Source organism: Pithys albifrons, chromosome Z (assembly GCF_047495875.1).
Source record: "Pithys albifrons albifrons isolate INPA30051 chromosome Z, PitAlb_v1, whole genome shotgun sequence".
Taxonomy (NCBI): Eukaryota; Metazoa; Chordata; class Aves; order Passeriformes; family Thamnophilidae; genus Pithys; species Pithys albifrons.
In genome coordinates, this window is record NC_092497.1 from 59014647 (window position 1) to 59038670 (window position 24024).

The window sequence follows — 24024 nt, forward strand, 5'->3', positions numbered from 1 at the left end:
AGAGCCAGGATGTTGGTAGCTACAGTCAGTTGTGCCTACTGCATTTTTCACACTTTCCCACTGATACTCCTCACTGCCTGTTCCTTCCCTGAAACATTCAAGGACAGGTTGGACGGGGCTCTGAATAACCTGATCTAGTGGAAGATCTCCCTGCAATTTGCAGGGGGGCTGGCCTAGAAGACCTTGGAAGGTCTCTTTTAACCACAACCATTCTACGTTTCTGTGTAAGGTAGGTACAAATAGCCAACAAAACAAAAATGTAATTAATTAAACAAAAAATGTAGTCTAAAAGAACCAATTAAAATGATGAAAATCTTTAATTTTATTTAAGTATAGTTGTACGGACACGTGTATATACAAATACAGATCTTATGGGGCAGGGATTTTGGGTGGGGTTTTGTTTAAACATTTTAAGTTTATATAACGTAAGCATTTCAAAAACAGCACTCAATGAATAAGTGCAAAGAAACTGCAAAGCAGGGCAGTACAAGCACAGGACCACACTGAGCTGGACTTTCATACCCAGATGCATACACAATTAGTGTCTTCAATGGGGTGTCAAGAGTAAGCATGGTAAGCGGATTTCGCAGACTCATGGGTAACCTCCAACATGCCAGCATCTATTAAACTGTACAGACAATGGCAGCAAGCCTATTGTAGGGAGATTTGTCTCACATTTGAGAAGCTCAAGGGTGAATGCATGGGAAAAACTCAGTGATGCCAGACCAGAAACAGATCTGCCCATTCACAGCTCCAAATTAAAAAAGAAGGAGAGTGGGAGAGGAGGAAGGGCAGGAAGAGGGAAGAGAAGTGTGGAGGGTTGTACATTAAAACTGGTGATTACAAAAAGTGTAATGAAAAGAGGGGAAGAGTTAACACTCTAAACCACTGAAAGTGACTGAACCACTGCACTCATAAGGCAATGGATTAAGTTCAGCTTTGAGGGCTAGGGATGGGAATCAACAGGTACAAATACAACCATTTTCCTTCCACAATTACAGAGGAAAGGAAACGATCTACTCAACTACTCTCAGTACTTCTCAAATTTGTTTCTAGTTCTTTTGGAACCAAGTACATACATATATCGCACATGACACTGGCAAGATCCTTTCTGGAAAAAACTATTCATGGGAACAAAACCAAAAGGAAAACAGGAGGAAAAAAATACAAATAATAAAGAAATGAACAAACAAAATAACAGAAAAGTTGTTATATCCCCAAAGCCTTTTTAGAAACAAACATGATACAAAAGAACAAAAACTAACACATAAACCACAGGGCTCCAACATCAGACCTCTAAACACTGAGGACAAAACATTGATCATTAAAAGTCATGTTGTTCCAGGTCTTGACATTGTGAAGTCTTGCAACAGATGAACGATTTTCAAAGATGAGTCCTGTATGCTGCAGTGTCATGGCTACTTGTCTCTCAGTTCTCAGCCATGATCACACTTGATGCTTCAAAGCTCTGTCTTGTAATCAACACGTGATTTTAATATCCTGAAAGTCTATTGTTCTCACTTACAAAAGACATAAGAATCAAATTAATACTTTATTATCAAACACTATATACAACAGAGGTTGCTAATAATACAGAATTTAAAGAACATAGCTTTAAGTTTTACTTGTCTTTCCTTCGCCATCCAAGTAAGTACAGTACAAAACAATATTCTAAACTAACACGAAATGTTACCTTGTCTATTGAAGGATACACGGTATCCACTATACTGACTGATCCCTATTTTGCCTGCTTCACTTTGCAATGCCCTTGGCAGCCAGGAGTGCAGGTGGGCGTAAGTAACCCACCTAGGCTGAGGGAGAATCAGTACCTCAGACTTGAGCTGGGGCAGATGAAGGGGTAAGGGAGCAAAATCTCCTCAATTTGCAGCAACATCTGCATTTAAAGCATCCAGAGATTTGCAATGCAACACAAAGCCCACCAACATTTATGTACTTGGTATGACTGGGATTGCCTAATGCCATCAAGTATGAAACTGGCAGAGCCTGGCACGCTGCTCCCAGCCACGCCATGCCAGGCATCACTGGGATCCACCGTGCAGCCACATCACTTGTGTTGTCCCTCACCTACCCAGCAAGGCTCCGTGACAACATGAAGGGGTGAGTTTCACCAGAAGTAACACTAGTGACAATCCTTTGCTGTGGATAAACGTACATCTTCAACTCCAACATCATTCAGAGAACAAAGGATGACAAATGAAGTCACTGTTCCTACATGAAATTGGCACTACTGGTATGACGGCCTGCAACTGCTATGAATCATTTTAATATGGTTACACATCATGCAATATTATCTGTACTCTGGTTTATAATCCATTTGATAAGGTGCATTTTGAATAAGCTCACCTCATCGAAAGCTTTTTAATTCCTACCTACAGGAAGTATTAGTGTGTGTACCAAGCACATACACATTAAAGAGAGCAAAGTACCAGACAGCCTGTAATGAGATGATGACTTCCCTCACTGTTTGGACTGCGTATCTTTATTCTGTGCACTTCACACTAGAGCAAATTTCCTGCATTCCTCCTGTAAGCACAGGCCCTGCATTAATGAACATGTATGGTATAAGGCAAGCCCAGGTCATAGCTCAGCATGCATAAAACCTCCCTTTATATCTCCAATTTATTTTCCCCTCTCCTGCTCGAACTTTTGGAAAGCTTTTCATCATTAAAAAAAAAAAAAAAGCCTGTGAAATGCTGTCCATTAATGGCATCACTCAGTTTTGTTAGGCAGACTTTTTCTTCATAATTAATATAGAAAAATCTTGTTTTGTTTGAATGTGCTCCATGTTTTGTTTCACATTTAATGTAATTACCACAGTTTTTTGTTAGAAAAGCTCTGTTTTAGTCTAGGTCTGAAATTTCACTGATTATGCATAGCATCCAAATTCCATGGCAGCCTAGCCAAAAGTACTCCAAGGCTTGCACTTCCTGGAAAACTACTTTTTAAAGTTTTATGTTTGCCAAGGCTCAGATTCCTTAAACAGGGTCACACCTAATTCCATCAAACAAGACAGTCCCATTTCCTAATTGCATCAAGGGTTACCACTTCTCTCACATGTTTAAATAGGACAAGCATATATACTCACTCTCAGCATAAAGTATATCTAAATAATGTATTTTCTATTCTAGTGGATTTTTAAAAAAATATTTTGTTAAGTCTTTGGGAGCCCATCTAGTTTATCTCCATCTGATAAACACATTTCCTTTATTCTTCAAACTGTGCTGGAAAGGGAAAAGATAAAAAATTAACACTTGTATTTGCATTCCACACTTTTTTTCTTTCCCCCACCAAACAATGCTATTAGACTGCCCTGGCTTCTTCTACATCTGATTTTTCCCATGATTGAGGAACTTGCAGGAGAGACAAGTCAAGAGCACACTGGAGATCCTGTGTCCCAAACATGTTTCCTCTGGCCACCGATGTCCTCTTTTAGCATGTATTAACACCCAGAGCAGCATCCAAGGCTATCAGCTACTAAGTCAGTGCTGGGGAAGGTCACTTTATTTTCAAAAGTGCCTCTGCATTTCAAGAAAAAAATTGTAGCACCACGGTGATTTGTTTTAAAATAAAATAATCCGGTGTGCATTATCCCCTTAAAACGAAATAACAGAGGCACTCACACCCCCAGTGAAGTTTCCTAAATCTGACCTTGCCTGCTGTGTGCTAACATTTCTAAATACTAACTTCTTCCTCTCACCAAAGACAGCATTTCTACTTGTGAGCACAAGTTTTACTGTCAAAGATGTTTCAAGACAGTCCTGTAAGAAACATCACCATTCCCTCTCAGAAGCCTGTTCAATTAGAAACTCCTGGAGGAAATGGTGTTATATTATGTCTACTCTTAATATTTCCCCTCTAGTCTTGACATGGTGACACAATGCCTTGTATGATCATCTTACAGTGCTGAACGAGAAGGCATAAATACTGTATCACAGAGAAAGACTCTCCAAGGTCTTCACTCACTTTCCTTATCCCTCACTGACTGTATCAGCCACTACTCTTCCTTTTCCATATACAGATGACACAGTGAGCTAACAGAGGTGACTTCTTAAAGGAGAATGCAGAGGAAAATAATAATCACTAGTGTCACTATTTTAGTTTGGCATTTTCATTTGGAGTCCTTTTATTTATATGGAGGGGTTAAGAAAGTCACAGGGTAGGTAGGGGTGGGTGCTGAAGCTAGTTATCCCCTTCAAATTTTTGCTGAGTTCAGGCTAAAAGGGAGAAGAAAAGGGAAAAATAACAATTTGACATCTGCAAAAACAATAAAGTCCCTTTCCTGGGATGAACAGTTAGGTGGATCTTTGATGTTCCAAGACCCTGATATTTTCTGCGACAGGTTGCCGGAGCATACTGTGCTATAATATCAAAAGCATTGCCAGGAGGAACAACAGAGTTGCCAAAAGCCGGCTGGGTATCCTTGGTGTCTGTGCCGCGTTCTCGCCACGGGATGGCTCGGCTGACTCATGTACGGTATCATCTGTTCAAACAGAAAGCATACATTCCAATGAGATTTTGCATCCTTAATAAACTCTCACTGAGCCGACAACCGTAAGTAGATTTCAGTGCCTTTATGAAATAGGGCAATGAACCTTGTGCTGTCATTGACTTTCACAAGCGTGTAATACCTCATTATGTAACCAACTTGGGGCCAAGTCCTGCATTTCTTACTGGCAAAACTCCCATTGAAGACCAGAGAAGCAGAAAGTAAGTTTGATTTCAGCAGATTGAGGAATGAAAGACTTCTCTTCCAATAAAATGCTGTAGCTCTAGTTTTGGATGGCTCATTAGATAGCAATGTCTGGGAGGCAGCTAAATAAAAACACCTGATTTACAAAAGTGTTGCACATGTCCAGAATTAATTTCACAGTTAATCCCCTTAATCAGTTACAGATTTTGGCTCTTGAATTTGAAATGACAGCCTGTAAGCCCAAGCATATACTCCCCTTCCACACATAAAATTTCCACTGAAGTATACTACATCTGGGGATGTCCAGCAGATGTAAGATCATTCCTCCTTTCTTGAAACAGAATTTTAAAGGCTAACATATGACAATCACCAATTTTACAGAATAAATACTCAATCTGGAAAATCTCACTACCTTTTATGTTACACAAAATAGAGATTTACAGGTATGCTGCTAGAACTAATAAAAAAAGAACCAGCAGAGTTGGGAACACATTATGCTTATGCGTTATGCATTAGTGGCAGAAGAGAACACAGTAGCAAATATTAAATTTATGACACGTAATAAAGTTCTGTTTAGTTTTCGTAACCTAAAGATCATCCTAAAAGCCACTGCCTGTAACATAAGAAAGGTAGGTGAAGTCAAATTCAACTTCAGTGTTGTTATAGCAATGGTATTTCTCTCTGCAAAGCCTTCTATATCTTCCATATCCATGGTTATCTAATTTGGCTGTTTAAAAAAGCAATCTGTCTGAGGCTTGCTATAAAAAAGTCAGCTCTGAAAGAAGTAAGTGAAACCTTTTTAGGACGTATGAAGTGGCTTTAAAATGTATTCATAAGTTTTTTAGGGTCCTTAAGTTTCCAGCAAAATTAATAGTATTTCACTAAGCTCCCCTGTTTTATAAGAGATCAACATATCTATGATGTTTCTGACTTAGCTCCTATCTCAACAAATTGCACTGCCAGGATTACACTGGGTGAGAACTGTACAAGTCCTGCTAGAGGCACTAAAGGAAGCAGGAGTAAGGACACTGGGATCACCATACTGCTTTGGCATGGAGACTTTCATATTACTTGGCTGTAGCTACAAACAAGATTCCTCCCTCTCATACCCTTGACACCTAGCTCAAAAACAAGTAGAGCACTTAGCCTAATTTAGGTTAATAGGCTCTTCAGCCCCAACTCAGTCACACAGCAAGATGCACAGTAAACTGAATTAGCAATTTATCACCTGTACTTTTTCCAGCACTAATTGATGCTATAATCACATACAGCTTATCAACAGGTTTCAGTGCTGCTCAAGGCAAAAGTATGAAAAGCAAGCACTGATCAGCTGTAAATAGCTCACGTTTCTAAGAATGGGACATCATCTCTTATTGGTGGTGCCAAGCAATAGGACAAGAGGCAACAAACAGAAAGTGATGCATAGGAAGTTCCACATGAATAGGAAGAACAAGTTTCTTACTGTGTGTGTAACTGAACACTGGAACAGATTGTGCAGAGAGGGTGTGGAGCCTCCCTCACTGGAGTTACTCAAAAGTCACCTGTCCACAATCCTTAGTAACATGCCTGGGCACATAAGCTGGACTAAATGACTTCTAGTGGCCCCTTCTAACCCTATCCATTCTGTGATCCTGTGATGTCAGTGGGAAAGACTGGCTGGAATTACTTCAATTGCAGCTCTGCATGGGGGACCATCCCAGGCACATTGGCCCTGAACCAGGCCTTAATATTCTTCCTTCAGAATTATTCCAAAGGAATCTAAGTATTTCAGTGAATGTTGGCTACTGAAAAGTGCCAGTTTCAGTGGTTGTCAATACCAAAAGCTATTTCACATTTCACTTCTAAATTACAATCTTGTACTTTGGTGACACTGAAATCAGAATACAGTGCTCCACAAAAGCTTGCTTCTCAATTAAAAGATACTCAAAGAAGTTACAGGGGAAAAATATGCCTGTCCTTACTGTCAGTTCCACCTCCTTTAATGTATTTAGAGTTAGCTCTTCCTAATTTGGAAACATTTACTCACTGCAGATGAACTAAAACTAGAGAGGAGAATGATGTGTATTACCTTCTACCTCTTGCATCATCAACAGAATTGCAAATAAGTGAATTTGCAACACTGAATGTCAACAGTTTTGTTCTAATTACATCAGTGAGTCAGCACTAAAACACAATAGGGAAGAACTAGTGCAGAGCAGTAATAAATCCTCATTCTTTTTGACTATCAGATACTGCCACAACTGGAACACTGGCTACTGCTAAAAAACTCAATGAAAAAGCACTAAGCTAAAAACATTACTTCTCTTAAATGAAAAATGTGGATATCTTCTATGCTGCCATTTTTATAAAGCCATTCTTCACAGAAGAATTAATTTCCATGTAACATTAAGGGATTCCTTTTGCGAAATCATCTGGGTTTTCTGTCAATGCTGTTGCAAGGTTTCTGCACTCATTTATTAGAACACACAATTCATCGGTGGTTATGAGAATCACTTTACATGTATGGTTTTCCTTGGAGTGCAGAGTGAAAACTGCACTGTCTTTAAGTCTTGGGGAAAAGGTTTTGCTTCATTTTAAACTCAAAAGGCAAGCAATGAAGAGGACAAAATTCCTGAGTAAAATCCAGAAGGTCACTGCTAAAGACTGGGAATGCCAGCAGTAAATAGAAAACATTGTTTTGACAGGCAGAAGTTTTCAGATCACACAGCCTCACATCATATGCTTCAGGTATAGCTTTCAGATATGCACAACTGGAATTTTTGTTTAGGGACTTTTTATTTTTAAGGAGGAAGAGAATGGGTGGATAGGTATAGAGCCAATTATTTCCATCACTTCTGAAAGAAGTGTGATCACTATGGACCAGTTTCCTACAAATTTCTACACCAAACCAGTGAAATTAGAAGGGTTCAAAAATCACAAAAATGGTGATTTTTAAAAGTAAAATGACAGTAATTTATCTGCTGAACATGACCCTCCTGCCTCCCAATTCTTCTGTCTACTGTGGAAGAAGACAGTGGCAGGCCAGGGGAGAGCACAGAAGCAAAAGATGCGCATCAGAGACATGCAAATTAGTACACGACACAGAACACATGCAGCAAAATCCACCAAGGCAGCAGCAACCGTAACAGGCCAGCAACAGAGAAGTGTGACAGCAGTTGGCAGATCTGGGAATGACTGATTATCTAATGGTGACTGGTCCAATTAATAATGCAAATATACACTGATGTCAGGAGTGGGAATTTTCTGGTACCAAACCTTCTCATTAAAGCTATTATTTCCTTCTGGTAACATAAACAGTATTTCATCTTAGACTGCAGGATGCTCTTTGTTTGATTTTGGTTCCCTGGTTTGCCTGCTGCTTTCTAATGATGTGCTTTTGTGATTATGCTAGCTAGTTACAGCCATTCAGTGGGAAGTGAGCAGCACTACTGAAAAAAAATTCAGCAAGTTTACTAAAATCAGGCATTTATTACTCAGATGACCTCTTTTGCAAGCCAGTAACAGAAGAAATACACATTAAGACCATGTTTACCAAATTACAAAATATAAAAAATTGCATTGAGTTTCTAGATTCACAGGTAACACACAGACAGTCAAGGAACATACTTATGTCTTCTGTAGAAGAATGATGTTAATGAATGCATAAATGTATCTAATGTAAATGCATTATCCTCGCATTTAGATTTGCTTTGATTCTCAAGCCCCCACATTTTAGTGGAGTCCTGAAAATTATTTAAAAAAATACCCAATAAATCCTATGGTTTATCCATAAGTATATTATTCAAATTGGATAGCTTGTGAATACCTGATTTATACTCCTGTATAAATAAGAAATTTTAATTAAAGAAACTGCAAATATCAGAGCGAAAAAAATTAGTATGTGCTTCATACACAAAGAGGAAGCCTCTTTCAAATAGCTTATTGGAAAAAATATTGGTAATCTGTTCTTAAGGGTATGTAATAAATGGTATGTCTACAATATATTCTGGTATAATTTGTTTATTTAACTGTGAATTTTAATTATTGAGGCTTTAATAAAACAACATGTGAGCACTATGTCGGTATATATAAAACAAACAGGTATACTATTACTGCAAATACTTTTCCTAAATATCCACCTAATTTTAATGTCATGAGCCATCCCATTTAAATTGTTGGGATTACTCATACCCCTAGAGTTAAATGTGCTTCTATCTATCATAAACTTGAGTCACACAAACAATACACATGCACTTTCTGCAAAGAGACATGTCAGCTTGATTGATGGTGGAGATTAATGTAACTTTGCCCTGGGCAGATAAGGGGCTCCATCATAGCAAACACACTCATTCTAGAGGCAGTGCTTTGCCAAAAAAAAAAAAAAAGAAAAAAAAGCACCAGAAAAGCCCCTGAAAACTTAAGTTTGCTTCAGTAAAAATGGAAATTTTATATATAAATATATATATGTCTGTATGTGTATGTGCACACATGTAAAAATGATACTTTAACTAACCAGCTGTACACAAAAATATACATAATTTTAAATGGCTAATTTCTATATAAACACTAACTCAATTAGTTGCATGCCTGTGTCATGCAACAGCATAAACAAGCAATGGTTCTGTTTTTCTGAAACTCTTTTAAAACCACATAATAAATTAAATGTGCCCATTGGCTTTATTTCTAAAACTGTGGGCCCAGTTAATAAATACTGTTTTGCCAACATGTTTGGTGTTTGGCCTTGATGGGCGAGTGACTTCAGGATATGGGTGAAAATTTTACACTGGCACACACCATGTTTCATTAAACAATGTCACCCAAAAAACCCAAATAAAGCAACATTTTTCCTCCCCTGCATTTTATGAGGATACAGGAAATAAACCATGAGCTGCATTAGAACTGCTAGAAGTGTGCAACAACAGAGCAGTCACACCATGCAAAGCATGCAGAGAGAAGAGGAAAAAAAGTACTGAAGCACCAGAGGGATACACGCATTTGTTAAAAGAGATTCTCTAAGCATACTAACCTGCTGGTTCTAATGAATTTTCTACTTTGTCGTTAACATCGAAAACACGATCATGAACACCTATAGTTTTCATACAGCTGTCTATAACGAAAATAGAGATAACAGCCAAATATGTTAGTGAGACACTCTTAAACTTCACACTTTCCTTTTTTTTCTCTTTTTTCCCTCTATTTTCTATATATAATTAAGCATATTAATATTTTAAATCTGTGGCACTTGTCTGAATGCCAGTCTAGTTTCCGTTTTGCACACATTTCAAGAAACAACAAGTTAGCAACTGCCATGTAATTAAAACAAAGCTTTATGAAAAACCATAAGAAAATACAATGAAAATTGTAACACAAATGTTGCTGTATGTACAGAACAGATATAAGATTTAACAGTTAAAAAAAAAAGATTTACTGCTGTTTACTAGACCACACAGTAAAACATGCACCAGAAAGCCACCCTCGAAAGCTTAATGTGAAGGACTTACTTGCTGGTCGCACAAAGACCTTAAGCTTTAGGCAGGATCTCCTTCCATTATCTGGGATTGCAGAAGCTGTAAAATGAAGAAAAAGGAAAGACAAATAGAGGAGTAAGAAGCTGAAAATGCAAAATCTCCTTTGTGCTAAATAAAATATCCTTTACCTTCCCTTCATCTGAAGGGTTGGATACCTTTCAGTGTCTGCATGTAAGAACTTCTAAGTGCACAAAGTAGCCAGACTATGCAAAAGCAGGGAAAGAACTGTAGATTTGACTCTAATTAATTTCTTTATTATTTTACATGGAAGTCGTGAAGCACATGGTATTTTCAGGATTTCACTATCTCCTTTCACCTTTTTCTTGAAAGCTTGTTTAATACATTTTTTGTATAATGCATGTATCCACTCTGAAAAAAGTAACACTTCAGAATATAGAATATTTAGAGAAAATCTAGGCTTGAAACACTAGGCCACAGGCTTCAACAACCTAAAATAAAAACTACACTGAAGGTGACAGTGCTAAAAATGGAATTATCTATACAGTCCCAGGAAAGTAGAAATATGTACCATTAAATTTTACAGCAAAGTCATCCTCCATGTGCATCTGCCTTTGTTGACAAAATATTATCTTGCTTCAGTCAAAACATTATTCCCCATATTACAGAACTAACATACTAAAATCAGTTTATTCCTTCTTTATGCCCTCCCTCATCATTTCTCATTGAAAGTATTTAAGAATACTTACTGTACTAGGAGAAAAAGAATAAGTGGAAAAATGTCTAGCCCTAATACAAAAGATCACACACAAAGATCCAGTGTCAGCACCTACTCACTTCTTTGCCAGGAAAAAGTACTGTTGTGAAAACTTCCTTTCTAGAAACGTTCCTGCCTCAAAATACATGACCTTAGGGAAATATGCCTGCCTATCACCACAGCCTGGCACTCCTTTGTGTACTGCCTGCCAGTCTTCACATATTGGTAACTTCCCTCAATGTCTGCAATTCTGAAATTGCACATTGGTCCACAGTGGAACATGCACAATGGCAATCAAGCAAATTGACTCAGGCATGCAGATTTTTGCTTCTGAAAGACCATTCACACTTTTTTTGCAAAAACCCTCAAAAGCCATTGCTAAAAAATAATGCCTGAACTACCATAGAGTAACTTTTATTTCATTGCATTTGAAAATCTACATATTAGGGCAGAATGAGTTGCATTTTGCATTAAATGGCAACTACTGGAGAAGATGATTGGGCTGGCAAGGTGCTAGTTTGTTATGTTTATCCCTGTTTCATCCATTTTTATTAATTCTGCCCCTGCATGAGACAAATAACTAAAATAATTTATACACAGACATATAAATGCACACTCTTTGTCTTCATGCTAAGCTCACACTTAACTAATTTGAAATACATTTCCTAAGTCTTTGATGATGTGCTTGCCTTGCAAGCACTAGATTTTTCCTAGAAGAACTTAGCAAGAGGAACTAGCAAACTCAGTACAAACACAAAAAAAGGAGCAAAGTAAAGAATCTAATACTCTTAAAGCTGTGGTTGCACATCTTAAAAGTTCTTGAAAAAAGACAAAAGTGTGTAGAAATGATGCTTCCCCCCCTCAATGCCGAGCAAGAAGAGTTAACAGCTAGATTTGCTATAGGATCTTACTAAATCAAAGACATTTACAGTAACTGGTGCATTATTTAGGGCACAATATTTGCATTCTATGCTATAATCAGGAAATTGTGTCCTTTCTGTAGCCCTCACTGAATATATGCAACTGCTGAATGGTTTGTTAAGACTCAACAGGCAGTTTTAGATTTCTGAAAAGATAAGAATACTACAATCATTACCAAATTACAAGCATAAAGGTGGAAATAACACTTGTAATATTAGACAAAATAGAATCCCTGCAGTAAATTTACCACTAACAGATTTTTTCTGCCCAGAAGTTATTTCAGAAGTGCACTGTGACACACATTTATTTAAAGTGAAGTTTTAGCTTTGATGCTTACATGCTATTATGTCCATAAAATAAGCATGTTTTGCTCACTGCTGTTTATTATAATACTCTATTATTCAGTGACTAACTAGAATACCACTAGGTAGGATAGCTAGGAGCTAAAAACATTCTGTCCAGGAAAAAAAGTCTATTCTTTCGGGAAAACCCAGAATATTAATGTTCTGTTCATATGTGTTCAAACATGTACATAATATTTGCACTCAGGAGAAAATAACAGCTAGCGATTGGCCATTTGGAAGAAAAATTCTGAAATCTTTTTCCACCAGACTTCACATTGGTTTGCAACTACAGAGTATATCATGAACTACAGTGCTATTGCAAACAGCAATTGCATCTAAAGCGTCATCCCAGAAACTGACATAGTTTTAGCAAGAAGTATGAAAAAGTGCTTTTCTGCTTTCCGGAAAAAATATGTATTGTCAGTGTTTGCAGTAAACTCAGAAAGATTCCTCTTTAATCAGTGTTTTACTCCTTCAAAAGGAATAATAATGAATATTAAAAAAAAATCAAGTTGCAATTTCAGCACTCACATCTGCCTTAACAGCCAAGACCAAGGTGGTGAAGGGATATGCTGCAACCTCATTGGCCTTCCTGAGACATTAAGTACTTTTGCCAAGATGCATGACTGCAATCAATTATTTTTTCTTTCTTTCTTCTCCTCCCATCCTCCCTCCTTCTCCCTTCTCCTTTTAATCTTAAAAGAAAAAATATACACCAGTGACATTTTTTGTCTTAAGACCAGAAGTATCACCCACAGAAAGAGTCAGGAAAGGAGAAAGAGAACTGCTCTTTGTCAGTTGGGATCTGTAAAAGCTGCTTCTCAGGTGAACCACTACTGTTGTTGCTACATTCCACCAAAATTAGGTACAGTATAGGAAAAGGTGTCCTTTCTAGGTGGTACAAAGGGAAATTTTATTCTCTTTCCTGCACAAAATCAGGTTGGCCCCTAAGGCTTGGTTGTAAGACTTTTCTATTTGCCCATTTTAAAGGTGATATTAGCTATAAAACATAGGCCAGTTGTGAGAGCAGGAAGCCTCTGATGCTAATGGAACCTGTCCCAGGCAATGCTTTCCATTTCAAAAGCCAGAATTCCCAACGACAAAAAAAAAAAAAGGCAACTGAAACCTTGATGCACAACAAAAAGAAACCTTTGAAAAAAATCCGTTATATGGAGCAAAAGAGGTTATATGCCCTTTTTTTCTTCATGAACGATAGTAGACTAGAAAAGATCTGACTGGTTTAGTTTGTGTCAGGAAGAATCACAACTGAAAACAGAAGAGGAACTCTGCAATGTTGCTAGTTCCTACATGTCATTACAATTCTTATGATACTTTCCTCCCTTGCCCTACCTCACCTTTACCAGCAACTTCATGCCAATCTCCTCGGCCTCTCTATTACAGAAAATGTTTTCGACTTCATGGTTACACAAAGACTTGGGGTTAGAAGAGAGTGAACAGAAAGACTTGGGGCTAGAAGAAAGTGAACATAAAAATTCCCCTGAAAACCCAGCATATATGAAAATATCTCAATGATCATAAAAGTAACTGGCTTGGTCTCTTCATTACTTTTTCAAAATAAGAAAATTTCCAATTCAGAAGAAATTTAAGTCATGACCTCTATATTCTTAGATGAAAATTCCATCTCCATTAGTTGAAGTAGAAAAAAAAAACCAAACTACCACACATAGGCCTAGATCCAAACCAGATCCAAAAGTGGTCCACAAAGAGAAATTAGATGGTAAAATTTCTCGTCCCTGAACCACTTCAGTGGTGCCATTTTTATACCCTGTAAGGAAAGGAGAGTGATGAAAATTATTCTCTCCTCATCTAGAGCCAAACCATAAATATTTCAGTATTTGCTAGCTATATTTAAATATTAAAAAAAATTATATAGCTCTCAGCTAGAAAACACATGGTACATTATTAATATATTAGATATAAATAACAGGTTAGGTCCTTCCTCAGCCTGATAACACTTAGCAGTTATTCAATGACTGCAGGAAACTGCAGATAGAGAATAAAAAAGTAATATACACCAAAAAAAGTTATGTAGTTCAATTTACTATGATAAATCCCAAAAACTCAATAATGAAGTCATCAAGATACAGCCCAATCAGTGTACAAAATAAGCTAATTAAAAAGTAAATGTACAAAACAAATAAACAAAAAAATTTTCAAAAGTAACTGGGTTATCAGGACCTGCTGATGATGTGACAAAACCTGTAATTAAGTGTTTCCTTTACTAAGGCAGGCAACAGTTTGGCTGGCAACTACTTGAGGCTCAGTTTCTAACCTAAGAGCAAGTTATCAGGATGCCGCATATAAAAACTGTCTCAACCATCCTATTCACGTGTAATCAGTGGTTACCTCTGCTTCCCTGCTCACTCATTCTTAGCTTTCTAATTACAGGATTACACTTTTCTCCAAAATGCAAGTCTTGATATAGAGAAAAAAGAAACCCTAACTGCAGTTCAAATCCTCCTTTAGCACTACAAAGAGATTTAGCATTCAAGGCACAAGCCACTATGGACCCTATTAGACAGCAAAACTGGTTCAGCGTAGAAAAAATGCTCCATTTACCTAAGTCACTCAGATAGGACCTTTGTTTGGAATGGAGGGACACTGGCAAAGGGGTATCCTTTCCTTTATGAAGAACCCCAACACCCTCACCACACTTCTGCAGATACTGTGCAGATGGTAATTCTAATACTATTTTGTATTTCAATTTCTATTACCAGTTCACTCAGAGTATTCTCTGAAGGATTACAAAGCAGTGTTCATGAAACACAGAGGACAGTCTGTTCTCACTGCATTTTTGAAAAGTGTAATGAAGGTTCTCCTCTGCTGTCTGCTAAGAAGTCCAGCAAACAGGCTCTCCTTGTAGAGAAGAACTGAGAAATCACATCAAGAGATCTCACCTCAGTTCATTGTAGATGTACTACTACCAACACCCTTTGTTACACAAATTCTGGCACTGAAATGTGCTTCCCAACTATAAGCACTGAACTGAAGAATTGTTTCAGTCTGGGAAGTCAATAGAGATTAATTTTGAACTTCTCCCCAGCACACTAAATTGAGATGTCACATGCATACAGCTAACATCTAACACTTACTGTCCAGGTAAAAGGGTTGCACATATAACTTCTGTAACCACATAGAGAAACACCACAAAGAAAGAACATGCGGCAACCCCAACACAGGATGCTGCATGTTGTAAATCAGAAACTCATGTTTACGCAGTCCTCACACTCTCTTAGTCCTGTAAGTTACAGACAATCTCTTCAGGAGAAAATATTTATAGCTGTGATTTGCCTCTAGCCCTTTTAGGCACAATAGCACTCCCATTAGTCAAATCCAATATCCAGGTAACCTTATACAACCTGCAAACTGTAATTCCACCAAACTGAAGTGTTTTAGCATCCAATATCCTGTGTCAGCTACAGAGCTTTAGAAAGTTTTATTTTTAAGAAGAGTCATGTGCTTCTTTCTTTGTAAAGAAATGAGTATGTGCGAGAGCATTAAAAATGCAGTTTTCCATTATGTTTGCCACAGGCAATATTTCTCAATTTGTGCAACTCAGAAGAAAAAAATAGCCTATTAGTTGTTAGAAGAGCTCAGCCTTTCCCCTGTAGGTTTTCATGTGATTTACCATACTACACAAATGTATGCAAATTAGCCAGGTAAATGCAGAATTAGTTATTAATATTCTTCTCACAGTTTAGATTGAAAAAAGTTACAAATTTGCATAAATGGTACAACTGAAAAAGTCAGCTAGAATTAAATCAATCAATAAGGCACTCCTCTGTGTGCACACATGAAGTAACATACACAGCTAAGGACAATAAAATGATTAAATAAAAAAAGAAGTTACTTGAAAGATTTATAGATCTTTATTTTCCTTGCACATATTAAAATAAAACAAAATTAAAAATAGATAAATACTGGCCCCATGGAAAGCACAGCTCTCACTTGAGTTTAATTTCCATGTCTGCTCTTTCATTCCAACCTATCAGCAAAAGTTTTGTACTGGTAGCAGACACAGGACTCCATTCTGAGAAAATGAAAATATTCAATGTCCATGACTTAGTCATTCTTCAGACATAGAAGTGAAGCACAATTACTCAGTAAATCATGACTAACTGGTTGGCAATTTACCATAACTGAATCCACCTCTCTCTGTATTTTAGTGAAAACCAAGATGAGAACACCAAAAAAAAAAAAAAATTTAAGCAACTTAAAGACTCAAAAATCTCAAGCCAACAGACAGAGAAACTGATCTGAAAAACCTCTTGATCTAGGACTGCCAAGACCACTTAAAAACTAAGAAACATTACCTAAAATGGAAAGTAAATAAACAAATAAATGAACAAACAAACAGATGGAAGATCACAGCTAATACTACCCATGGCTTACTAGTATTTCCAACTGTTGTATCTTAAAATCCATGGCATTAATGGGACACCTAATACAAATGCATACTTTTCATTATGCTTGCATGCTCAACTACATCTGTATGAAGTAAAGGTAAACCAATCATGTCGCATTTTGTACTGACCCCGTCTGTGTGAAGATACACATACCTACACACATACATGGACTTAGATTCTGCACTCCACTCAAAATCCAGACAACAAAATGCACAGCATGGAGAAAAATACTTGATAAAAGCCATGTGCACAATAAACAGATTGTGAAATGCTATGCTTATTTCCAAATATCTTATACGTAATTTGCACTGGCATTGCACAGTGTAAAAACACAGGATTATTATGGTCCACCTCACAAGTGATTGTATTTCTCAGACCTCCTAAAAATAACCTAGTAAATGGAAATGACTTGCCAGACAAATGCTATTTTAGTGAGAGTTCTTGGAAGAAAGTAATAGAGTTACTGTTTCTGCACTTAATGCAGAATGAACTGTCCCAGTAAAACTGCCTGGCCAGGAAGAATATAATTTTTCTTGAAGTTTCTAATCTATTGCAGCTTATATATCTCATTGAAGGCTGCATAGATTGAAAGTAAGTTTCATAACAAAGTCTCACAACACAAAATTTAAGAAGCATGTATACCATGGAATTCCTGCTTAATTAAGCTCAGTATTTCTGTTTGGTATGGTCTAGCCCTGTACATCTCTTAGGAAGGTCCCTTTTCTGATCCAAGCCTTCCCTGTTGCTGGCCCAGCTGGTGTACTGGAGTCAGATTTTTACAGTGCAGAACATCAGAGCAATCTAAAGGCCAGTTCTTCCCAGTGCTGGGCAACTCCAGAGGTGAACAGCACCTGTGGGCTCAGCAGACAGCATCACTTTGAATCTAGTCCAAAGGCTTATTATAGTGATGCTGTTATCATCTGTCCTCCTCCCAAGTTGCCAAGTCCTGTTGAGTTCAGGAAAACGTCAATGCAGGGCAGCCTGTACCCTTTACACCTTCAGGAGAGCAACAAAACAGACATTTCAGATGCTGAAAAATCCAGCTCTGACTGTGCTGTTCCTCTGAACCAAGCCTTGAACCGGTAAGATAACAAAGCTCAGTTGTTCTTTACAAAGAGGTTTTTTTTTCTTTTCATAAAAGCAAGAACATTTATGTTCAGGGCAAAGCTGTCATCTAACTGTAACCTGAGCTTCTCAGAGAACTAGTTTTGCTTCCGTGGTGTTTCTTCTCATTAAAAAACAAACAAAGCTCTGCTGGAAATAAATGAAAGGCATATCTAACTTGGAAGGGACTTCTAGTTGCACGTAAGTTCCTGTGAAATATAAGGAAGCAGAGATGAAGAATAGACTGCATAGTTGCTACCATATGAAATATTTGCTAGTGTTCCTCTCATATAAAAAGGTTTCTCCTTCAGAAATGCAAACTATATTACATACTTTAAAATAAGTGCTAACATTTTTGCAGTAGTCCAGTATTAATGACTGATGTCATCCCTTCCATTGCAACAAACCAACACTTATTAACTAGAAAGAAATAAAAACCTCAGATCTCATTACTGTTTCAGTGGCATTAACAAAACCAAATACAGTTATTGTACAACATTAAGACTGTATTAGAGCAAATTGCTAATAAAACAAGTTAATACTATCAAATAAAGCACTTAGAGAAAAATATACCCTCCTCAGAGTTTTCATAAGCACTTTTGTACTTTGATTTTCCCTTGATATCACTAGAAATAAAATGGTTTTCTTCAAGCAGGCTATCCATTTTGCTAATTTCCATCTCTAAGAACCAGACATAAGTAAATCCTTTGAAGAGACATTATAGTCTTGTTAGTAATGACTTTTTCTTTTTGATCTTTAAAGGAACATGTTCACCCACATGGAATTTGTGGGTAGTGTATCATGTTACTAAACTCATACACTTTAATGGACTTCATATTACCCATGGCTAGCTTTACCACTGCTAACACTATAATTAAGGCAGAGAGAAGCATTCCTTTCTATTCCATCTTCATGGGCTTGCCACTATCTTCATAATATTTAGCAACTCTTGTCTTTTTTCATGTTATACTTGAAAATCCTGCCAGTTTATAAAAACAAAGAAGTAACTCCAAATGCTGGGTTTATCTAGGGTTGTGACACCGACATAAACATGAAAAGTCACTTCTGCACTCACCTAAGCAAAGCAACGAAATATCTTATTCACGTCTTGCAGAGGAGGGAGAAGATTTAAAGACAGGAAGAGATCTTCAAGAAGTTACCTTAGAAACAGGGGAAATTTGCGGGGAGAGAAGCACAGAATCGGGATTGTATTTTGTTGTTATTTAAAATAAAGGCAAACAGTGAGAATAATGCAAATTTGAATGTGTTTGAGTACACATGCATGCCCAAAACTTTGCAAACACACTGCTTACAGATAACACCTTTGGTCAGAAGATTTAAGAAGCTTGGTAAAGTTCTAACCTAACCTTGGCATAGCCTTTACACAGATAAACCAAACTTGTGCAGGATGTAAACCAGATATGAAATAGAAATGATGATGTTTGGAAAACACATGATAGTCCACCGTAATTCAAACTCTCATTCTAAAATTTTAAGATTTTCAGGACAGAGACCTTGTGTTTCATTACAGTTACTATGGTGGAGTCCCAGGCTATGACAGAGTACAAACACAGTAACAGATGCCAGCACTCTATTAATAACAATGTATTAATAACACATCTTTATCATATGAATTCCCAGTTTCCTCAAGTCCTGCAGAGGGACTACTGAACATTCAATCATTCCACCATACAAGCCAGAAATTTATATCCACTCCTTAGAAGGATTTCATTAACCCTTCAACTTGTCACCTTTACCATGAAAAATTCAGGAACACATCAAGCTGAAGTTTTCTCTTTAGTCAAACTTTCTCCAGCGTACCAGGCAATTGCACTTTATTTTAACTTCTACATCCCGGCTTCTATCTTTCACTTGTCTAGCTTGTGTTCAGTGTTCAGTACCACAGGTCTTACTCATGCTTTGAAATCCGTATTTCAAAAAGCCAGCTTATGTGAGAATAGCCAAAGCTTCATCAAGGAGAACTCATCAGGACTTTGACATGTCTCACCTATGCCAGAAAAGGACTGTAGTCTGTTGTAACTATGACTGGGGGAAAGTCTAAGACACCCATGGGAGTGCTAACCTTTCATTTTATTTTGCCACAAATTATTTCCTTCTGTGCTTTTTTTTTTTTAAGAATAATGTATACCACAGGATGTTTAGCCCTATTCCCAGTGATCATTCCCAGATGAACTCAAAATTAGACATATATGTGTACACTTTTCCATAACTGGGACTCAAAAGCCCTGGTGGTTTGGAAAATATTTTAAAAGCAATGAATACCTCATCAGACTTGAAACACACAGGTATCTCTTAGCTTCTCTTTTCTGAATGCTGTAGCAACTATTCTCCCAGAACTGAAGAGAGAACTCTACCTCTCTTCCAGAAAAGCCCCTGTTTCACACTAACAATCTGACCAAGCAGATTGGGAAATTATTATCTCTATTATCTACCTGCTATGTCATGATCTAAGAAGCACCTCCCCACTGCAAGCTTACTCTTCTATTCTTTATATGTTAACCTGATAAGAACTAGTACAACCAAGCTGTGAGCAGCTTCCAGTGTTTCTCATATATATCTAAGGTCATACATGTGGAAAACAATATGGGATAACTCAAAAAACTTAATGGAAAACTTCCTTGCTGACACATACTTCATTTCAAAAGAGATGGACAAAAAACTCTGCCAAACTAACTTCTCTCAACCACACAGTGTCCCTCACTGCTCAGTTTAAGTGCCTCTAACCTACTGTGCTGTTTCCACTTCTCAGAGTGTAGAGAATCAAGCCTAGTCTAGAGTACAGTGAAGTGCAGAATCCCCATCCCACTTTCTGTAACCATGAAGATCCACCTACATTTGTGTCTCTGCTCCTGGCCAAGTCTACAACAAACATTTCCGTGGATACAGTTCTAGTAGCTATACAGAGTTCCTCTCACATTTCAAAGAGGGTTCCATGCACTGAGTTTCTACAAAGAAATCTGGATACTGTTCTTTACCTTAGTTAGGAAGAGTCACTTGAAATGCATGGATTCTCTCCCTGAGTTACTACAGCAAAATTTGTAGCACTGAGAAACTAATAACCAACCAAACAAAAAAATCCCAGTCTGAGATCATGTCTCTCACTTTGGGGTTGGGGAAAGCATCACATCTGCAAATGTCTGTGTAACATCTGATCTGGAGTCTTAAACATCAGGGGTAGTGGATGCTTTTATATGCATTTATGAATAATATGATAGGGTATTGCTGATCTGAAGTCCAAAAAACCCCTGAGTAAAAAAGCATGGATGCTGCAGTACCTGCTAAGGCAGGCTATGTGTGCCCTGGTGTCTGCCCATCCCACTCTCACAGCTGCCTCAGGCACCAGCCATGCTGCAACACAGAGAGGTATGGGGTGCGGCACACCCCAGAATTACTTCCAGTCAGCACAATGGTAAACCAGTGTGTCTCATGCTCTCTTTTGGAGATTGCATAGCCAGAATCAATGACACAGAAGGATTTTTCTTGTTCTGTGTTCCTAGTTAATTTTTAAGATTGCTGTAAACTTCCAGTTCACCTTTTAGGGGTCACTGAATAACTTGTTCTTTAGCCAAGTAAAAGTGTGTGTGGTACACTCCTGCATTTTTCTCTTCTACCCTTGTGAAATATCCTGCCGAGACAAGAATATTTTTTTCTTGGATCAAGATGGATTTTTTTTTTTCTGAAAGCCCATGAGGTGTGTAATCAAAGCTGGCACTGAAGCATCCTAATTACGAAACTCAGCAAGGAGCTTTCACACACATTTTGTGGACTTCAGATTTCTTGTTCACAGAATATTCTTGCTGAGAAAGAAGAGATCATGAGAAAAGTTCAGGAAACAGAACCCAGACTGGCGGTAAATAATTTTTCACTTCTGCCTTTAATAGCAAGATCAAATAAAGAAAAATTGACCCTGTATTTGTAACATGTCATTCCATTTTTATTTGAGAAAGCATTTTGAACTCCTTAGATAGACAACTAACATGGGGCTGGAAACAACAGATGTCAAAGGGAGTAGGGTTTATATTTTATTTTGATTTTTGCCAAAAAGTATGCATCTTCATAGAAAGCATAGAATGCTTTGGGTTGGAAGGGATAAAGATTATCTAAGTCCACTCCCTCTCCCCTCCCTGGGCAGGAACATCTTTCACTAGACCAGGCTGCTCAAAGCCCACCCAGCATGGTCTTGAACACTTCCATGGATGGGGAATCCACAACTTCTCTGGGCAACTTTTCCCAGTGTCTCACCACTCTCTGAGTAAAGAATTTACTCCTTATATCTAATCTAAACATACTCTCTTCTAATTTAAAAATAGTTCCCGCTTGCCCTTGTAAAAAGTTTCTTTCCCCCTTTATTGCAGGCCCTCCTTAGCTACTGAAAGGCTGCTGAAAGGGCTCCATGGAGCCTTCTCCAGCCTGAACACCACCAGCTCCCTCACGGAAGAGGTACTTCAGCCCCTATGGACCCCTCTGGAATTGCTCCAATATGTCCTTCTCATGTTGGGGGCCCCAGAGTTGGACACAGCGCTCCAGCTGGGATTCCACCAGTGGGGAGCAGTGGAGGAGAATCACCTCTCAAGACCTGCTGTCCACTCTTCAGATGAGCCCAGGATACAGCTGCCTTTCTGGGCTGCAAGCACACATTGCTGGGTCCACTTCCAACTCCTTTTCCTTAAGGATGCTCTCAATCCGTACCTGTATATGTGCTTGGGATTGCCCCGACCCCGGTGCAGGACCTTGCACTTGCCCTTTTTGAAATTCGTGAGGTCTGCACAGGCCCCCTGCCAGGCCTGTCAAAGTCCCTCTGGATGACATCTCTGTAGCCTGTTGACCGCAGGTGTCATCTGCAAACTCGCTGAGGGTGCACTGACCCTACTGCCCATGTCACTGACAAAGATGTTAAACAGCACCAGTCCCAACACTGAGCCCTGAGAAACGCTGGTTTTCCCTGGTCTCCACTTGGACATCAGAGCCCTTGAAACAGAGCTAGAGAACAATAGCGGGTCTGAAGCACTATTACTGCTGGCTGCTTTCTGCTGAGCTGAAGTGACCATTTTCAGATCCTTTCAATCTGTGGTGAAAAGAGCATTACCATGCTACTCCTGGGAAGTCAGTCCTCCTGCAAGTAAGCTCCTTTGTTATGAATATGGAACAGATGGAACCAAATCTATCTGCTCCATAGGAACAAAAACACTTACAACCTAGCTCTCTCTATTAAAGACTGTACTTAGCTCCTTTATAGCACTGGCTTTCTGTGCACTGCTGTGAGGTTTTGACTTTATAGAAAAAGGCGCTTCATAAAAGCAATAGTTCTTACTCCTAAACCAAAAGCGGCCTAAGAACAGTAGAAGATGAATGCAGTGTTTAACCCGCATGGCTCCTTGGAGATATGCAAATATTCAATTACTATTTTTTTAAAGCTACAAAACCGATTTTTTCTGAGGAGGAAAAACAGCCATATGTTGCAAAGACTGCACATCAAAAGCAGTGAAGTACACAGACAGTAACAGGCTACTCACTCTAATAAAGGTCGAATCTAACTATGTTAATGCAAGAAATAACACAAATATTTTTGGTAGATATATAACTGTGGATCAAGATGTCACTTCTGCAAAGAAATCTGTACTGGTCTTCCAAAAACTGGTTTTTTTGGTAGCACACCAAATACTCTGAAATAAATAAATACAAAAAAAATATTTAATGCGTCCATTTATTTTCAAATATTGCATCGTGTAGGACCTATTTCCTAAGATTTCAACAGAAACTACATCAATATTACAACAATAAACTGTACAAATTGAAAATATGCACAAACTGTAGCTAAAACCAATAGATTTACTTACTGATTTTGCTTCTTAAGCAAGTACATGCAGAGGATCTGTCACTTCTTTCACACTCAATACAATAATGAATGTTTATACCTAGCCACACATGCACACATACACACAGATATTGTTTGTATCAACCTCTCATAAAAACCCAAACAGCAAAAGTCAGAGGCCTCCTTTACTCACAGCTTAGTATGTTAATACATTTACTGTTTGGCTGCTCTTTCAGAATGATTGAAATAAGGATTTCTGTGGCAGAATGTTTTGATTCTGTCTAAATCAAGTCTTCAGGCAAATCTCCCCCCTCCCCTGCCAGCGAAGGCACAGCTTGCTTTAAGTCATAACCTTTGTTGGTGGAAGGGAACTGGCCTTGAAACAGATCATGAAGCAGATGTTTTATGCCAAATCAGAGTCTAGGGATACACAGGCTACTGCAAATAAAACTCTTCTGC

At 38.1% G+C, this 24024-nt stretch overlaps 1 protein-coding gene across 7 annotated transcripts in view; it reads right to left on the minus strand.

The window, feature by feature from the left end:
- Window positions 1–304: 304 nt before the first annotated feature.
- Window positions 305–24024, minus strand: part of EFNA5 (ephrin A5) — a 211197-nt gene continuing 187477 nt past the window's right edge. For 6 of the 7 annotated variants that reach the window (XM_071579862.1, XM_071579865.1, XM_071579863.1 and 3 more), the window contains 3 exons: window positions 10192–10257; window positions 9717–9797; window positions 305–4501 (listed from right to left, as the gene is read on the minus strand). In XM_071579862.1, coding sequence (XP_071435963.1) covers window positions 4380–4501; window positions 9717–9797; window positions 10192–10257 — 269 coding nt within the window. In that variant the 3' untranslated portion in view covers window positions 305–4379. The remainder of the gene's footprint in view (window positions 4502–9716; window positions 9798–10191; window positions 10258–24024) is intronic. The other variant, XM_071579866.1, reaches the window with a different exon arrangement.